This window comes from Peromyscus leucopus, chromosome 10, assembly GCF_004664715.2.
Source record: "Peromyscus leucopus breed LL Stock chromosome 10, UCI_PerLeu_2.1, whole genome shotgun sequence".
In the NCBI taxonomy this organism is placed as follows: Eukaryota; Metazoa; Chordata; class Mammalia; order Rodentia; family Cricetidae; genus Peromyscus; species Peromyscus leucopus.
In genome coordinates this window covers 36,915,145-36,933,260 of record NC_051071.1, presented here as the reverse complement: position 1 = coordinate 36,933,260, position 18,116 = coordinate 36,915,145, and the positions used below count along the sequence as shown (strand labels likewise).

Sequence of the window (18,116 nt, the reverse complement as noted above, 5' to 3'; positions counted from 1 at the left end):
CACGCTATTGAAGTTTATTGCCAATGCTAGCTTCCTCCCTACCCTCCCGAAATCCTACCAACTGCTGTTCTACCATAAGAAACTCACCAAGAAAGGCTGGTACTGCCTGAAATTCTTCAGCCTCAGCTTTCCAGTGACCTTTTCCATCTGGTGACAGGTTTGCTAGGATCTGGCAGTTCAGATGGTCCCTGTAAAATGCTAGTTGTGCTGGGAACCCTTGAAAAAAATCTCATGGCTTACTGATAGATCCACTCTTCCTCCTTTTCAATTCAATGAACTTTCATCAAGTATTTGACAAACATGCATTGAACATTGAAGATCTTGCTGGGGAGAAAAAAAAATGGGTTAAACACGATGGTACTCCTCAAGCCAGTTTTGTACACACACTGCCTTCAATTTTAGGCTTCTATCCTTGCTGGGATAAACATCCTTGGGTTCAGCATCTACCTTTCTAAAGAGTTCTTTTGGAGCTTATTCAAGTTAATATATATTAATATATATAATTATTTTAGTTATTTATAGTTTATTCATCACAGACTTTGAAAACACGATAGTTTTGGTTTCCCACACTTCCCTCTATCCCATTCCTCATAGGTCTGTAAGAGACAAGGATTCTGATCTATTCAACACAGTATTAAAACTTTGAGTTAGGGAGGAAGATATAAGTGAAAGAGGTATAGGAGGAAGAGAATTTTCCAATTTCTTTTAGTTTTGTATACAAAATCCATCATCTATCCAATAGAAACCCTAAGGTCCCCAAGAATCACTCCAATGAGTATTTAATGCAGCTTAAGCATTAACTAGTATTTGCATAATTGAATTGAGTGAAACTAGGATTTTTCAGGATTAAAAACTTAGTCCTGTTTTATTTACAATGAGATCTACTCAGAATGAATATATGGGAATCATATTTTATTTTAATAATATACTCTGGAGGATCTCAGGGAATTTAAAGTCTCTTTGTTTCTGTTTTGAGGGTTCTTGGAGACTGAACCCTAGAAATTTGGCTTACTAAGCCACAACATAGCCTTCTCAGTTGCTATGATAAATTATAATATTATAGGTTTTAGTTTCTAACAAATTAAAATACTGAGCTGCTTGCAGAGTTACCTGCATCAAGGACAATGTTTTATATTTTGAGCCTGCCTGAACACATCAGTTACTAAGAAGCAAATTAGTAGGAGAAGCCATCCATATCTATCTTAAGGACATTGATTTGTTGTCCCTGATTTTTCCATTGCTTTGATAGAGGAAGTAAGATTAAATCATTAGGGATCTTTCCATCCACAATGATAAATTGAACGTAAATTATATTCATATTTATATGATATATGGATTATCATTTATGCCATACATACATGGCTAACACCATTGTAAATAGGATGAGTTCATCACTTTTGTTGGTTTAATTAATTGAAAATCTGCACTTACTCCCTAGCTGCCTGAATTTGAATCCTTAGCTATTTTCTGGTGGGCACATAGTTACCTAAACTTTCTGAGGTCATGTATATCACAGGGGACATTCCCAGCTTTCACAATTTCAATGATGAGTGATAATTTATAGAAAATTCTAAGTTTCCTACCATGCTATTTGTGGGTCTCAATAAGACACTAAGCATTAAATATAGGCTCCTCATAATCCAGTATAATCTCATTTTAGCTGACTTTATCTTCAAAGATTCTATTTCCAAAAAAAGGGGACAGGGGTCACATTCTGAGGTTCCAGATGGACATGAAATTTGAGAGACAAAATTCAACTCAGAACAATGTCCTTGTAGAAAAAAATCTATAAAAGATTGAAATCCTAAATCTATGTAGAGGCCAGGGAACTAATAAAAATGTGCTAAGCAAAACATTCATACTGTAGTGGGATATGAGGGGAAGAACTACACACACAGACAATGAGTACTTCCTGTCCCAAAAGGCCAGCTGCTAGACAGATCTAATTATTGCCATGAAGAACACACATGATGATGCAGATTTTGCAACTTTTCATAAGCTAGGAATCTAACGTTTTAAGTGAAATATATTAAAACAAATGTTCTATAATTTAATAGAGAGAATTAGAAGGCATCATCTCTAGCCCAATAGGAACTCATTTGCAATGTCAAAATTATGAAAGGGAAGTTGTTAAGGAAATGTTCCTAGCCAAGAACAAAATGGGAAGTCTCAAGTTTGGTTTCTCATTTGATTCTGACCTAACTGCTCTGGGGTGATCAGGCATGCTGAATTTTCAGAGGCACTCTGGCAATGCTAATGAACAGGCAAGGTATGGATTGCAAACACTTAGTGTCATTGATTATGTTATTGGATTCTCATTCCAGCTTTCTAGCATGGAGTTTCCTTGTCATACAGTCAATAAATATTTATTGATTAAATTAACAACTGATAACCTTATAGAAAAGACCCATTGTTAAATGATGAAGAATAAGCACCGTGGTCTAAAAGGACTGGACCTATGGAAGTAGCATCTCCACTGGAACTTATAATGGATTAGATGTTATTTCTTCTCATATTTGAAGGATTTTACAAGAACAACTACTCTGCTCATTCCTTCAATTCTCTGAGATTAGTACGTGCCATGTATTATTAGCTCCATTTTTCAGATAAAGAAATTGAATCTCCTGGTGCAGCCTTCTCTTCAACTGTATTATTATTATGTACCATTAAGAATATGATGGATGGCCTATAGAAAATGAAATGAAGACCAGCATTTCTAGCAAAAGGAATATGAGTCACTAAGGCTTCAAGAGTATATCCAAGGTAGAATAGAAAGTCTTAAACAAGAAGCTGGAGAAGGAAACAGGAATCAGACTATGGCAGGAAGCAAATATCCTCCTCTATGTGAAGACTGCACAGTGAGACTCACCGAATAAATGGACTCATACATTGCCTGGAGCCATTGTTACTGTAACATCCAACCTAGCATGTCAGCCCAGGGACTGGGCTGATAGAAAGGTGGCCTACCCTTGTACTACCTGCCATGCACTGGCTGAACACCTCTCTAGCTTTAATGTCCTTAACTATAATTTGTCTTTTGTGTTAACCACACATGGTGCTCTTGTGAAGGTTGAATGAGCTAAGGTATGTGTTGCCCCTGCCTTATAGAAAACACTGTCCATCATTGTCCTAGCCCTGCATTTCAGGAGCTGTTTGCATCCTCCCTCAGAGAAAGGTCATCACCAAGGTGAAATTTGTTTGCCTTTTCTGTACTGTGTTTAACTCCTCTGGGTTCACATTTGCCATCTCAGCTAAAATCTAAGCTATATGAAACCAAGGACTGTGTTTTTGCCAGGTCTGAGTAGGTATGCAATGAATACTGTTGAATGAAACACCAAGCTATATAATATTAGCCATCCACTCACAAAATATGTTTTTACCCATTTCACTCAGAGTAAAAATTAAAGTCATTCTGATGGACTAAAAACTGTAGAGGATATTAGAGAGAGAGCTTGAATGGAATAAACAAGGTCAAACAAGTTGTTTTCACCCCAAAGTTCTATTAATATATTATTAGTGAAGAGTGGACAGGCAATTGGAAAATTATAACACAGGATAGCCTGGACAATGACTAAGATACACACCAAATACTGTGCATAGGGTTGGTAGAATGAGATCATCTGCTATATACTAAGTATTCTATTAGATTCGAAACTAAACTTTATAAAATCAATATGCATTAAAACAGTTTTCAAACTGTATCTTGATCTCTTACTATCAATATCAATATCACTCAACTATAGTTGTCTTTCTGGTTAAATACCCAGTTAACTCATCAAAAGGAAAATCTGAAGTTATAATGATCTATAATTAAAGATGTTCAATATTTCAACATTTGAAAACTGGGCATGAGTAGAAATGAAAGAGTTAGCTTGAGAAACATGGTACCCTTGTAGGTCTGATACATGTTTGTGTACCAAAGCAGATTACTGTTACAAGAATAACGTATAAGAGACTTCAATGTAGTTGCTTAATGACTGCTGTATCAAAGAGACTTGGCTGTTATTTTTTTAAACACTCCATTTGCTTTGGTTTCTGAGCCTTAAGCACATTTCCCCAACCATCCACTGACTAATGAAGGAGAGACATATCTAGCCAGGAGCTGTATGTACCTTACTTGAATCTCCTTCCCAGCCCAGGAAAGAGCAAAGGCCACTGTTCTTATTTCTCTCCTGGTGTAGGTAAGATCAAAGAGGCTCTGTGGAAATAGGCTAGTTTTCCAGGCTTACAAACAAACAGTGCAGAATTCTGACTTAAACTAGTTATCTTTTTACTCTGTGCCTCTTTACTATGACGCCCCCCCCCCCCCCCCCCCCCCGCTACCACCACCACCACATCCACCCAGTCTTCAGCTGCCTCTTCCAGCAAATTGTGTGTTTTAGAAATAGCATATTAAATGATGTAACACTCTTCTAGTGTTTGTGGTGTAGTGAAGCGGCCCTTCAGCAATGAATGCATTGATGTATGGGGGCGGGAGGTGAACCACACTGTTTGCTACCACATTCACGGAATGTGTCCCGTGAATCAGGACATTTTGGAGCACAAAGGGCTTGACAGCACCAGCTGTTAGGGCAGCTTACAGCAAACCGGTAAGGAGACCTTGTTACCCTAATTACAAAAAGCTACTGACAACCTAATATGCCACACGAGAGACATCCCGATATAAGACGCTTTTGTAATTTATACAGAGAAGAAAGGAAAAATGGATTTCAGTGAGGAATCCTAAAAGATCACAAGGCTGAATGGAGATGCAGCTCACAGACAGAGTGCTTGCCTAGTACAGGCATGGTACTGGGCCTGATTCCTAGTACCGTACTGTCAAATAGAATTAAATAGATGGAAGGGAGGGAGGAAGGAAAGGAGAGAGTGAGGAAGGGGTGAGAGGGAGGGAGGAAAGACAAAAGAGAGAGAGGGAAGGAGAACCAAACAAAGCACCAAGAGAAACTGACACCTCTTTTCTCTGGCCAGCAGCCATTGCTCTCTAGCTAGATGTGGTTTCTCTAGAAAATCAGGACAGTTCAAATAATTTAAAGTGTAGACATTCCAAATTTTCAAATCAGCCACAAATGACTGGTAAAGACTACAAGCATCCAAAATAGAAAATACTTTTAGTCCCTGGGTTTTCAGATTAACTGTGTTCACCCTGTGCTGGATGTGGACAGCTGTGCCACTTTGGTTGTCTTGTGTATTAAATTTGCTCAAGGGAACTTACAATTATTATTATTGTTACTCTACTGACTAAACGCATTTCACAACAGTTCACTGAGAATAAAATCAACACAGAGTTAACAAGCTTGGATGAATGAGTGGTTAATCGAGTCGGGAATAGAGAGAAAGAGAGTAAAAGCAGAAACAAGAAAAGAGATAAAGGGAAACAGGAGGAATGGGGAGATACAGTGACACGAGGAAGGAGAAAAGCAGGAGAGTTCATCAGAGAGATGAAAGGTACAGGGTAGACAAAGACAAAGACAAATGGACAAGAACTAAGAATGAAACAGAAGGAGCAAAAGAGACAGGCATCAAGAGAAAGCAAGGACCCAATAGATACTATAGAATTCATCACTGAATACACGGGAGTCTTTAGTTGCCCTGGGTGGAGTCAAACATGTTCATCTTCATTGTTCCTATAGATTATTTCCAGGCAATTCCATTGTTTTCTGATTGACTCTTTCTTAGTTAACTAATAGAGAAAGTAACTGCTTTATAATCAAGCAAAACAAATCAGGCCAATTAGAAAGGCTAGCTTTGGGCATCTGAAAATGAGACATTAAATGAAGCACAAGTTTTTCTCCTAATGGTTAGCCATGGTAATTGCTGTTCCTCTTCTTAATGGTGAACCACTGAGGATAGACGTAGGATTCAGTAAGGATTGCAATTGTGTGGACTGCCAGGACCCTTTAGAAAGTATTATACCATAGTATGAACCCTGAAAGTATCATGTGCTGTGTATTTTCAGGAACAGATTTGACAATATGTAGTGAACACTGAGAGAAAAAGAAGGAGGTAATGTATGTACAAGGAGAATTCATGAGCTCATCTAAAAATAAATACTTTAACAAATAGATGACATTTGTTACTAGTGGAAAATATATATCCTTCCCTGAGTACCCAAGTCACTGCTAATGAATCAGCCTGTCGCTGACTCTGAGGAAAACACCAACAGAATCACAGTGCCTCTGATGCTCCAGTGGTTTTTGTCATAGATATTGATCCAGGGAAAGGCACTACATCGCTCAAATGTGATTGGTCATTTTCTTTTACCTGACATTCACAGGCTTAGGAGCCACAAGTAAACATGTGCATAATTCACAAGCCTAAGTTAGAAAATGTACAGTTCCTGAATGATGCAGTAGGAGCCTTTATCTCAAAGCAAAACTGCAATATTTGCTGTCCACTATACTGCAAAAAGAGAAAAGATTAGCAAAGTTCTCATTATGATAAAAACTGCCCCTCTCCCTTACCACTATCAGAATTTGTTGAGTTTTTAATTCATGGTCCATCATTCAGAATTGAAACATATTATTTATATATGATGGGGTTCCTTGTGTATCAAAAAAACAGAAAGTGAAAATGAACATTTGTATATAAAACTGCATCACCAGAGTATTGGAGGAGTCAGCTGAATGAGAAACCTATTTGTTTTCTGTAATGGGAGAAACTCAAGATGAAACATCCCCCACAAGAGTAGAAAATGCTCTTCCATTGACAATACTTCAATGGAAGTGTCCCATGGATGTGCACAAATGTTTTTTTACTTTTTGTACTCTTTCATTTCAGGAGTTTTGAAATGCTAGCATGTCAGCAGCTTTGGTTGACTTATAGATGCAGGATAGGCAGTTGGTTTAGTTTTCATTATAACATGATTTATGAAGCTATCATTAGACTTTGTGGTTTATGTTGCCAATCAATTTAAAATATTATATTTTTATATTATAGAATCCAGTAGTATTACTTCAACAAGTTAGTTATACAAATGATTATATAAATAATTAAATAATGATGTTAGCACTTTATTTGTATATATAATGTATACTTTGATAATTTGAAAATGCATGTGATGCCTTCTTGTCTCATTGATATGTGTTTGATAAAACATGACTTCACTGCTCTCCAGTCAAGCACCCTGTCTAGCCAACATGTTTTTAATAATGTCTTGCTCTATGTAACTCGCACCATAGTCTACCAAAAGAAGTCTACATCCAATCCCTGTTGAGTATCTGATATACTGTATGTTTTTCTATATATGTTTTACTATTTATTCTTTATCTTCTATAATCTAAGATTCACACAAAAATAAGGTGTTTTTAATGTATTGCACTGGGATAGTAACTAGAGGGTACTGAAGAAACAGTTGAGTGAATGAATTAATGAACAAATAGAATTTTATCACAGAAGAATCAGAGTTATTAAGAGAAATCAGTAATCTAAGCATCCCATGTGTTAGGGGTTAGGGTAAAGGTTGCCTGTTGGATACCTCACAGCAGAGACTTTTATGTCATCACTGCACATACAATTATACAAAGGAAACCATTTGTTTGTAAATAGGCATTTATAATAAACATTTTGAATACTTTAGTATATAAATGGTTATGGGATGTATGGTAATTCATCTCTGAAAATATGTCGTCTCCGTGGGGGTGAGATACAATTGTAAATTTCAGGCTACCTCCCCGCCCCTTGATTTCCTTTTAGTATTACTGCTGGAGAGTAGAGCGCCATCCCCTAACTCTGTCAGCACTGTCCCCATCAGAGGAGCTTCACACTCAGCTCCCCTTTAAGGATGTGGGGAGAGGCTGTAGAAAAGTAAATTATGCAAATTCTAAATGCATCTCTAATCACAGCCCTGTAGATGATGTTAGACTTCTCAGTCAAAAAAAGTACATAGTCTGTTTTCATGCTTTGGTAGACACAGATTGAACAATTTGTATATTAGACACTGTGAAAATGGTGGAAATACAGTAATGAATGAGAAACATAGTTACAGATTCAATTATGCAGTTGGATATAATTCTATCATTTTACAGAATTGGGATTTGTCCCCAGTAGCGTTTGTCTCTCTGTTAGGTTCCTAAATTATTTTGAATTAACTACATATTTTATGTGTGACATTTCAATTCCTCTGTTGAAGCTTTAGACATACTTCCTGGTATTACATTTAATTGTGTCCTAGCATCTAGAAATTGCAGTGTATCTTCTTCTTCACTTACTTTGGGCTACTTGGAATTAACATGGTCCCACTCTGTAGGAAATACAAGAACCACATAGTGGTAAATTACACTTACCCCTTTTCACTCTTCATGCTGTTTGTTTCAGAAAATTTCCATCTGAAATATCATAAACTTCACAGTACATTTTGTTTAAAACAAAAATGATAAGGCAACAAGTTTTTTTCTGTTAAATCAGATATTGTGAAATTCTCTAACTTTGAAGTTTCTATCTGGAGATTTGTGTGTCCATATCATATCAATTTCCCTTAGCCGAAGCAAATATTTTATCATATCTTGCAAGATAGGGTCAATGACTATGTATATTGCACCTTTGCCTTATCTGAAGGCATCATACCTTCACCTTCATTTTCCAAAAGAACTGATTTGAATGAGTATAGAAAACTGGTTTAGTGCTCTTTGTATTAAACCTGAGAGCACTGAAATGTCATTACATCATCCAAACTCTAATGTATCCCACAATACACTATATCATTGTATTCCTCCCTCATGGGTACTTTTTTCTTTTCTTTTTTTTTTTTTAAAAAAAATTCACTTTTAGTTCTTTGTGATTCTTTTTAAATTTGTCTTGCTTGGGGGCATTAGGGCAATTATTTCTTCAAAAATCTCTCTCTGTTCTCTTATTCTCCAGTCATTTTTACATTCTTGGTATTTGGCACAGGTCCCAAGACTCTCATTAATTATCTATTTCAAATATTCAAACTTGATGACTTATTTCTTTTGTTATCTGCTCAAGCTTTACAACCCATTTGTTAGCAATCCCCCAGGTGCTAGTAAGTCACACTAAATAAATGAAGTTTTGTACCATTAAGGTAAATTGTAATTAAAATATAATTACATCACTTTAGCCCTCCCCTTTCCTCCTTCTAACTCCTCCCATGTCTCCTCCCTCCAACTTTTTCCATGCCCCCCTTACTTCCTACTTCCTTTCAAATTGATGGCCTCTTTTTGTTGCATTTTCACACACACACACACACACACACACACACACACACACACCATCATAAATTTACAAATAAAGCCTGCTGAATATGTTTATGTCGTTTGTGTGAATATGATTTCAGGGATGACCACTTTAATTGGATACACAGCTAGGAGGCTTATTTCTGGGAGAGGGTAATTCTCTCTCTCTCTCTCTCTCTCTCTCTCTCTCTCTCTCTCTCTCTCTCTCAGCAGTCATTAGTTGATGTAATTCTTTGTCTCGGGAATAGATCTTAAGAGATTATTTTCTTTTTTTACATTGGTGTGTCTGTTGATATTGTCATTGTTCAGGTCTTGTTTAGGCAGCCAATTCTAGGAGGCACAGTCTCATAATAAACTCCCTGGTCCTATGGCTCTTAGAATCTTTCTAATTTTCGATATCTCACTTTGCTCCTTCTTGCTTTTTTGTGTTGCTTTAATCCCATTTCTGAAAAGTTCCCCAATATTTCAGTCATCATTTTCTTTGAAGCCATTTATCATCCATTCCAATATCTGTGTCCATCTGAGATCTGTTCGTGTTCCGTCCTTTTTCTCTTGATTATGGGTTATGAACTGCCACTTCCCTTGCATGTCAGGAGGTACCTCATAGGATAACTGACACTTTTACCTCGTGATGTAGAAAGTTTAGGTTGCATGGACTGTCTTTTTTTTTAATTTTATAATTTAATTTAATTTTACATATCAGCCACGGATTCCCCTGTCCTCCCTCCTCCTGCCCCCTCCACCCTCTCCCCAACCCACCCCCAATTCCCATCTCCTCCAGGGCAAGGACTCCCCTGGGGACTCAGCTCATCCTGGTAGATTCAGTCAAGGCGCATTGACTGTCTTTAAATAGTAATTTATATTATTCTAGAAGATATTTGAATGTGCGGTTTTAAGTATTTCCAGCTTTTGTTTTATTTCCTTTTAACTGACCTACAATTTGGGTTATCATGAGAATTGTCCTCACTCTTGGAAATTATCCTTCCTCCCATGTAGCCTTTCTGAGCTCATAAAGAATGACAGAAGCCTTCAACACCATTGGTGCCTTTAGTTTTATCTTCTTTTCTTTTAAGGGTAGGTAAAGTTGTGTGTGTGTGTGTGTGTGTGTGTGTGTGTGTGTGTGTGTGTGTGTGTGACTGAGCCAGAACTTCAGTACTGCTGAGTACTTGGGTCTTCTACTATCATTTTATTCTTAGCCCTGAAGCAGCTTCTGCTGCCTCATATGCATTATGACACACCGTCTTGAACTTGCATTTCCCAACCCTTACTCAAAAATCTACTGTGTAATCCTCACACAGGTTCCAGAAACACTCCTCACTAGGTATAAAAATCACTTCTCTATTTCCTTAAAATTACATCTACTGCAGAAGTCTCATTCATGTCTGGATCTCAGCTCAGTGAGCTTGGACTTCACCTTTATAAACCCTGTGGGGATCATGCTGCAAGTCAGAAAGAACCCTTATGGGAGTTCACCTCTTGGGTTTCTCTTCTCTTATGCATCGACAGTTCTATACTGCTTATTTTCTATGCTTACAATAGTTTGCCTTAAAATGTTTATTCAGGTATATGATTGTTCACAGTGACAGGGCACCCAATTACACTTATTCATTGACCACTAAGTGTAGCATTCTTCAACACTATATTACAGTAGGAAGATACACTGTAAATATGTGCTTTTGTAGGTAGTTATACTGCCTATTACTAAAAGAAAGTGAAAGCTACAGGAACATGTCAACATTCTTCATGCTTTCTGCTTTATTGTCTTAGGCACTCCTCAGGGACCACTCTTAGAACAGAAATCACAAGGGCAAATGGCCATGAGCAAGGCAAAAAGGAAGAGAAGCAAAATTCTACAGTTTATATGCAGATAACGGCCTATTCAAAGGCTCCAGGGCTGGAAGGAATGTGGTATATTCATATAAAGAAGAAAAAGAAGGTCTAACATCCACTGGTTTCACATGACAGAACTGTCATTGGGTCAATATTTCATATGTTATTCCACCTGATAGAAACAACTTGTTGAGCAGACATTGTGCTAAGCTTATTTTCCTAGAGAGGAAAATGGAAATACAGAGAGATTAAGTAACCAACCCTAGATCTGTACTGTGATACGACTGGGGGCTGACTACTTCCATGTCTGGACACTAAACTTATACATTTTTAAGGAGAAAAGTGTAGCATGAGCTGACATCAGAGAAAGAAAGGAAGAAGGATGAGAAGAGGAAGAGAATTTATCATGGCCACACCCTGCTATTTGTATCTACTTTTGTAGCTATTTGTAGCTACTTTTACTTCACTGCAATAAAAATACCTGATGGAAATAATTTCAAAGAGAAAAGGGTATTTGGGATCACTGATTCCTAGTGTTTCAGAGCATCATGGCAGGTAAGCCATGGTGGGTGGAGCACCTTAGATCATGCTGGTGCACACCTAGGGTAGAAACTTCATCTTAAGGCAGATCACGAAGCAGAGTGAGACAGATCGTAGTCAAGGAACACATGGACTGAGTTACCTACTTCTTCCAGTTATGCCCCATCCTCTGAAGATTCCAGAATCTACCCAGATAACACCATGAACTAAGGACCAATCAAAATATATGCCTAAGGGGCAGGGGTCATTCTAATCCTCATACTCATAAAATATAAAAAAAAAATGTATTCGCAAAAGAGACATTTAAAATCATTGCATGAAGAAAACAGATGCCTAAAGTGTAATGATCTCTACAAGGCCACTAGAGTGAAATAGTAAAGAGCAGGGACTTCTAAGGTTTAATTTAGAGTGACAACTTGTTGATCTTACCAAATAAGAGGTGAGGCAACAGGGGTAACTTTAATAGTTGTGAATAGTTGGGGAGTAGGAGGAATCTTCCCCTCCCCACATAAAATCTGAGCTGGCAAATACCAGAGTTCATGGAACAAACAGGAAATCAAGCAACCGGGAAGCATCTCTTGTATTTCTGACAAAAATTACAGAGTCTGGCTAGATGTCAAGAAATCTAATCTGAAGCAAAGAAACCAGGACAGAAATTCCCTTGGGGTTGGTCTGTGTCCCACTACAGAAGGCTAGCAGAACCTTCTTCCTCAACTTCCTTGTCTCCTAACGATGACAGGGTGTGATAAGATGAGATGCTGGACCACTGGGGCTGGTAGAGCAAACATGCAAGAGGTCTCTCCCTGGGGGCCAGGTGGAGACAGGAAGGGACAATTTGCCAGAGCAAAGTGTCTGAACTGTTTCAAAGGCAGACTGGGGGTAGCGATGTTGAGCATTGGTGAAGGGCTGACTACGTAGAAGGATGTAGCACGTACCTTGTCATCTGTAGCACATATCTTACCATGGCAGAAAGGAAACAACAGAGAACACCACATGCCTGCCTGAGAATGAAATGTAAGATTATAATGCCTCAGAGTCTCCCAAGGAGGAGGTGCCTAGGTGAGTGGGTTCTTCCAGAAACATAGAAGGAGCAAGCAAATTGGCATGTATGCTATAGAAATCAGACATAAAACATAGAAATTGATGTTGGTCTTTATACACCCAATGTGAATTTATTGACCTTTTATTTTGTGCCACAGCATCAGCCTAGTCTGAGGAAGTCTGTGAAAAGGTTGTTTCACATTAGCTAAGTGGCCAGGCTGGGAGAACGATTTGTGAGTTCCTACAACGCCAGAAAGGATGATTTAGCCAGTGATCAAGGAGCTAGAGCAGTAAGGAGTAGATTAAACGTGCCACATAGTGATGCAGTTTCGAATCATGTGCAGACTGAGGGACCTTGGTCCCAGACAACACGAAGTTCTAAGAGCTCTCTTAATCAGGGAGATGATCTGTTGTGGTTTGTATATTTAACCTCTTCAGTTTGTCACCCCCTCACATAAGAGTTTTAGCTGCTGTGTTTTCGAGGTGGAGATAGATCTCTTGGTTCAGGTCAGGGCTTGCTTAAAATCCCAAGGCAGGAACAATAAAATAGAAAAGGAACAGAGGGCATATTTGCCACGTCCCCATCACAAAGAATTCTAACTTCAATTTAATTGATTCTCTTGGGGTTGCTTTACATCAGACAGCTTCCAAACTAGTTCAGGAGAAGCAATTTGTATTAATAAGCAGATACAGGCTTTCAGGCATTTTGAGTGGCTGGGATGTTGTTGAATTGAAAGCTGTGGGTTCCTGACAAGACCAGTTGTCTCCGGTACTTTCTGGCTTGCCTATGGAGCCACCACGGGTTTCTGTAAGTCTCCTCCAACTGCCTGAAGTAATGGATGCACTTGGAGTGCACCAGGCTCTAATCCTGGGTTAACACTGTGGAAGCACACCGTGCTTGCTTTGGGATGGCTTCACTTGAACAAACTCCATTCATTAACGTCACTATGTGAAAAATGTGAAGGATTTCCACATATCCGGACTCCTCAACATATGCTAATGAGACTGCTTGTCAAGGACTTTGATTTTCTCACTTTCAGGGAAGGCAAAGGTACTATCAGGTGATTGCTGTGTGTGTGATTTATGAGGGCAGCCACCTCCTTTGTAATCAAAGAAGGGAGCAATGAGAAGAGAAGATTGTGTTGCAGGCCCTTGACACTGGTTTGAATATTGAAATTTCAATCCAACTATTTCCAGTGGTATTGGCTATGCTTTCCATCTGAGACCCAAAATAAGCCACCAAATTTTACTCTTGTCATCCACTGAAAATGCTTTCACTCCGTTTTTCTTTGGTGGTCATCACCTTTAAAGCAACGTAAGAACTTTACATAACAGGTAAATAAGGAAACCAACTTTGGGGGCTCTAACCCACTGTCTGTGTTTGCCTGCCTGAGTGAGCTGGCCATCTCCCTATCCTGCTTGCCCAGCTTGCCTGGTGACCCCTGCAGCCCTGGGAGCCCCTCTGTGCAGAAGGTACTAACAGAACCGCTCATGTATTTTCTAGGTTTCCTCTATGCTCAGAACAACACCAAGCGCAGCATTAAAGAGCGACTCATGAAGCTCTTGCCCTGCTCCGCTGCCAAAACGTCGTCTCCTGCTATTCAAAGCAAGTTTCCTTTTCTTTTCGCCCCCAAATTGTTTGCTTTGCTTGTTTAGGTCCACACGCAGTGCAATTTCTGTTTCTAAAAAGAATCGATATGTCATCTCCCGTGAAGCAATGTCTATTTACAGCTCGTGTTTATCTGAAACACCGCGGTACAAGCAACAGGCACTTTTCATTTGGCAGACTGAAAGCTTGGCGTCGATGTCGGTAACAGAGGCCCATGCTTTCTGACACCGAGGCATGTCTGTTTCATCCGAGGCCTGGGGACTAGCCTTAGGGATAGCTTTGCCTAAAACGGTTGCACAGCAGCTGACGATTTAAGCTATATTATTTTTCAAGCTTCTTTTTTTTTGTCTAGTTTAAACATAAAATGTCCATATTTATGGAGTGCCATGTGGTGTTTTGATACATGTATATTCTGCATAATGCTCAGATGGAGAAACATATCCATGTTCCCAAACATTTCTCTTTTCTTTGCTGCCAAATATCCCAAACCCCTACTATATCTCGCTTTTCTGGGATAAATGACATAGTCACCAATGGCCACTCTGATATACAATAAAACCCATATCTAGCTATAACTTAGTAACCATAAATTAATTGTCCTCATCCCTTGTTCCAAGCTATGCTTCTCAGTAGCTGGTACATGCTATTATACTTTCAACTTCTATGAAATCAGCTTTTAAAAAGTCCATGCATAAATGAAATGATGCAGTATTTGTCATCCTGTGCTGACTTATTACAGTTAATGATGGCCTGTTCCACCCATGTTCTCACATATGACAATTTATTCTTTTCCAGGCTGAATAGTGCTCCTCTGTATATATTAACCATGTTGAATATACATATTTACCCAGTAATAGTTACCTAGTAGGTTAATTATTTTTCTTGGCTACAGTGAATAGTTCTGCAATGAACATGGAAGATGAAAGTACAGGTGTCTCTTTAACATATCAATTACATTTACTGTAAAGAGATTGCTAAATTATATGATATATATACATATAGAAACATCTATACTATTTTTATTCAATTTCTATTGTAATTTCATTTTTTAAGTATAAATCTCTTTCCCTTTGTTTATCCTCTGCCCACAATGGTTAAGGTTCTCTAGAAAATCAGAATCAATGCAAAAACACAATCATTAGCACATACATATATGTGTACACATTTACATATTATATATGGACATATGTATATTCCAACATGCATATTTATGTCTAAACACACACACACACATAAATACAATTATTTTGGCTTATAGGACTGTGGCAATGAATGGGCTGGAAAGTTAGGCAGCATTTGATGCTGTGAAATAGAATCAAGATTCTTTCTGAGGAACCCTCAGGTTTGTTCAACACCTCGACTAGATTACATAGTAATCCAGAGTAATCTGTCCTTTACTTGTAGTGTATTGATTGTAGCCATCACCACTTTTATATACTACCTCCACATCAACACTTAGATTAATATTTGATGGAATAACTGAACACTCTGGCTTAGCCAGGTTGACACATGAAACTAACTAGCACACTGGTCTGCCATCTCTTTCTTAACAACTGTGTGGCATCCTTGTAGATTAGAGATAGAGAGTCCCTAAAGAGAGGACATTGGTAACTTTGTAAAGATATTAAATACCACTGACCCTGTGAACTTAAGAGGAGTGTATATACAAAAGGAAGTTTTTATTAATTAATTTCCAAGCATCAAACAGCTCCTAGAAGGTGGTCTTTCCTACTAAGAAAATAGAGCATTAAGAATATTCAAGCTGTGTGTCAAGAGACATATGTTCACCTAACTTCTTTACATTCTGCCATATCATTTTGTAGAAACCATTGATTCAATTAGTAATTTAAACTATAAATACCACCACACTCCACAACACAAATGGAGAAAATATGGAAAGAACTTCAAAAAGGAAAGTATATTGAGTTGAAAGTCCTATAACTAAAAAACAAAGCAGTTGTTTTGAATGATGCTATATCATATTAGTGAGACCTAGCAGGCATGTGGACCCATTCAGTGAATACTTTTCATAAGCTAGTCACCATGAATTGTGTTGAGAGCAGTCAATAAACTGCATTTAAAAACACAGAGCAAAATCCAAAACAGTAAACACATGGTAGGTAGTCTACCCAATTAGATCTTGCATAACAATAAAAAATGATTTTTTTCCTGGTAGAAATTTCATGTGCAAAATTAGTAAAAGTATTATTGTGGCACACTGTTTAATTTTTTTTCATTTCACACTTATACACATACAACAGTTCACTAGTAAGATGTAAGATGTCAGCAGCAACCTACAAGGCTATAATATAGAGGAATGAATGAACTGCTTTAATTTGATATGGTGCTGAAGCTGCTGGGTTTAGCACTGCTTGTCAGAGATGACTGGCTATTAGAGCAATTGTTTTCCTCCTCCCAAGGTGGAGTCAACATTGCCAAGTTACCCGATATTTGCTGAAAACATAGTCATACATAGCCTGTATACAGTTAAAATGTAAGTGTCAAATGTGTCTCCATTATTTGCTTAGGGAAGAACAAAATTGTCAGATTCTGCTAGCATTTTTCCTGCATGAAATATCTAGCAAAAGCAAATAAGTTTAACTCTGCCCTACCCTAAAAGGATATTTGTTGAAATTACAGCCAGGGACAAAAATGTTATAAACATAAAGAATGAGAATAACCAAAATCTCATATTTGATAAATTCAACATACTCATCCATTAGGGAAATAAAAATTAAAGTAGCATTAAGACTTTATTTCATGTCTTTCAGGATGGTTATTGTAAAGAAAATAAATAGCAATAAATTTTGGTGAGGAAAGAAATCCCTTTATATCCACTAATAGGATGTAAATACAGCCTGACACTATGGAAAACATGTCAAGACTCCTAAAATATCCACAAGCAGATCTAGTCTACAACTCAGCTGACTCATTTCTGGGTATATACCCAAAGGATTCTAAGTCAATATGCAACAGGGATACCTGTACACTCCTGTTTATCATAACACTATTCAGAACAGCCAAGTTACAATATCAATTTTAGGTGTATATCAACAGATGAATGAAGATAATGTCATATGAATAATAGAGTTCTACTCAACTATAATGAACAAATTTATATAATTTGTTGCAAATAGCTGTACCATGAGACTATTATTATATATATTATAAATATAATATATATAGTCAGTTTTGAAAGACAAATATTTCATATTTTCTCTCATTTATGGATACTAGATTTTATAATGATACATTTTATATATATAATATATGCAGTTATGCTTAAAATATATCTATATGTAAAATAACTACATGTTATACTTGAAAGAAAATTTTTGTAAAACCAAGGAACATAGACAATTAATATATACTAATTTTTAAAAACTAGAAAGTAGCTGTTGTTTACATCATCCTAAACACATAATATGATTTGTGGGCCCTATACATCTTCAGAAGACTCTACTCAGTAGCAACTATTTTCAAGTATCCAACTCTCACAAGAAAACCTATCATGCCGGGAGGTGGTGGCGCCCGCCTTTAATCCCAGCAGTTGGGAGGCAGAGGCAGGCGGATCTCTGTGAGTTCGAGGCCAGCCTGGGCTACCAAGTGAGTTCCAGGAAAGGCGCAAAGCTACACAAGAGAAACCCTGTCTCGGAAAACCAAAAAAAAAAAAAAAAACCTATCATGTAGGAATAGCTTACTTGAAAACAGGACAATGAATCCCTACTATGTGTCTCAGTTTGGGTTTTTATTGCTATGACGAGACACCATGACCACTAGGAATTCTTGTAAGAAAAACATTTAATTGAGGTGGCTTGCTTACAGTTTCAGAAGTTAAGTCCATTACTATTATGGTGAGGAGCATGGCAGCATACAGGCAGATGTGCTGTTATAGCTCAGAGACCTTA

At 37.7% G+C, this 18,116-nt stretch overlaps 1 protein-coding gene across 5 annotated transcripts in view; it reads left to right on the top strand.

Moving 5' to 3' along the window:
• The window catches only part of Kcnip4 (potassium voltage-gated channel interacting protein 4), a 1,082,012-nt gene that overhangs the window by 937,030 nt on the left and 126,866 nt on the right, over window positions 1-18,116 (top strand). Inside the window, exon 2 of one of the 5 annotated variants that reach the window (XM_028865923.2) lies at window positions 14,104-14,205. The exons of the other annotated variants lie outside the window; for them this stretch is intronic. Within the exon in view, the coding sequence (XP_028721756.1) occupies window positions 14,104-14,205 (102 nt within the window). The remainder of the gene's footprint in view (window positions 1-14,103; window positions 14,206-18,116) is intronic. 5 annotated transcript variants of the gene reach the window in all.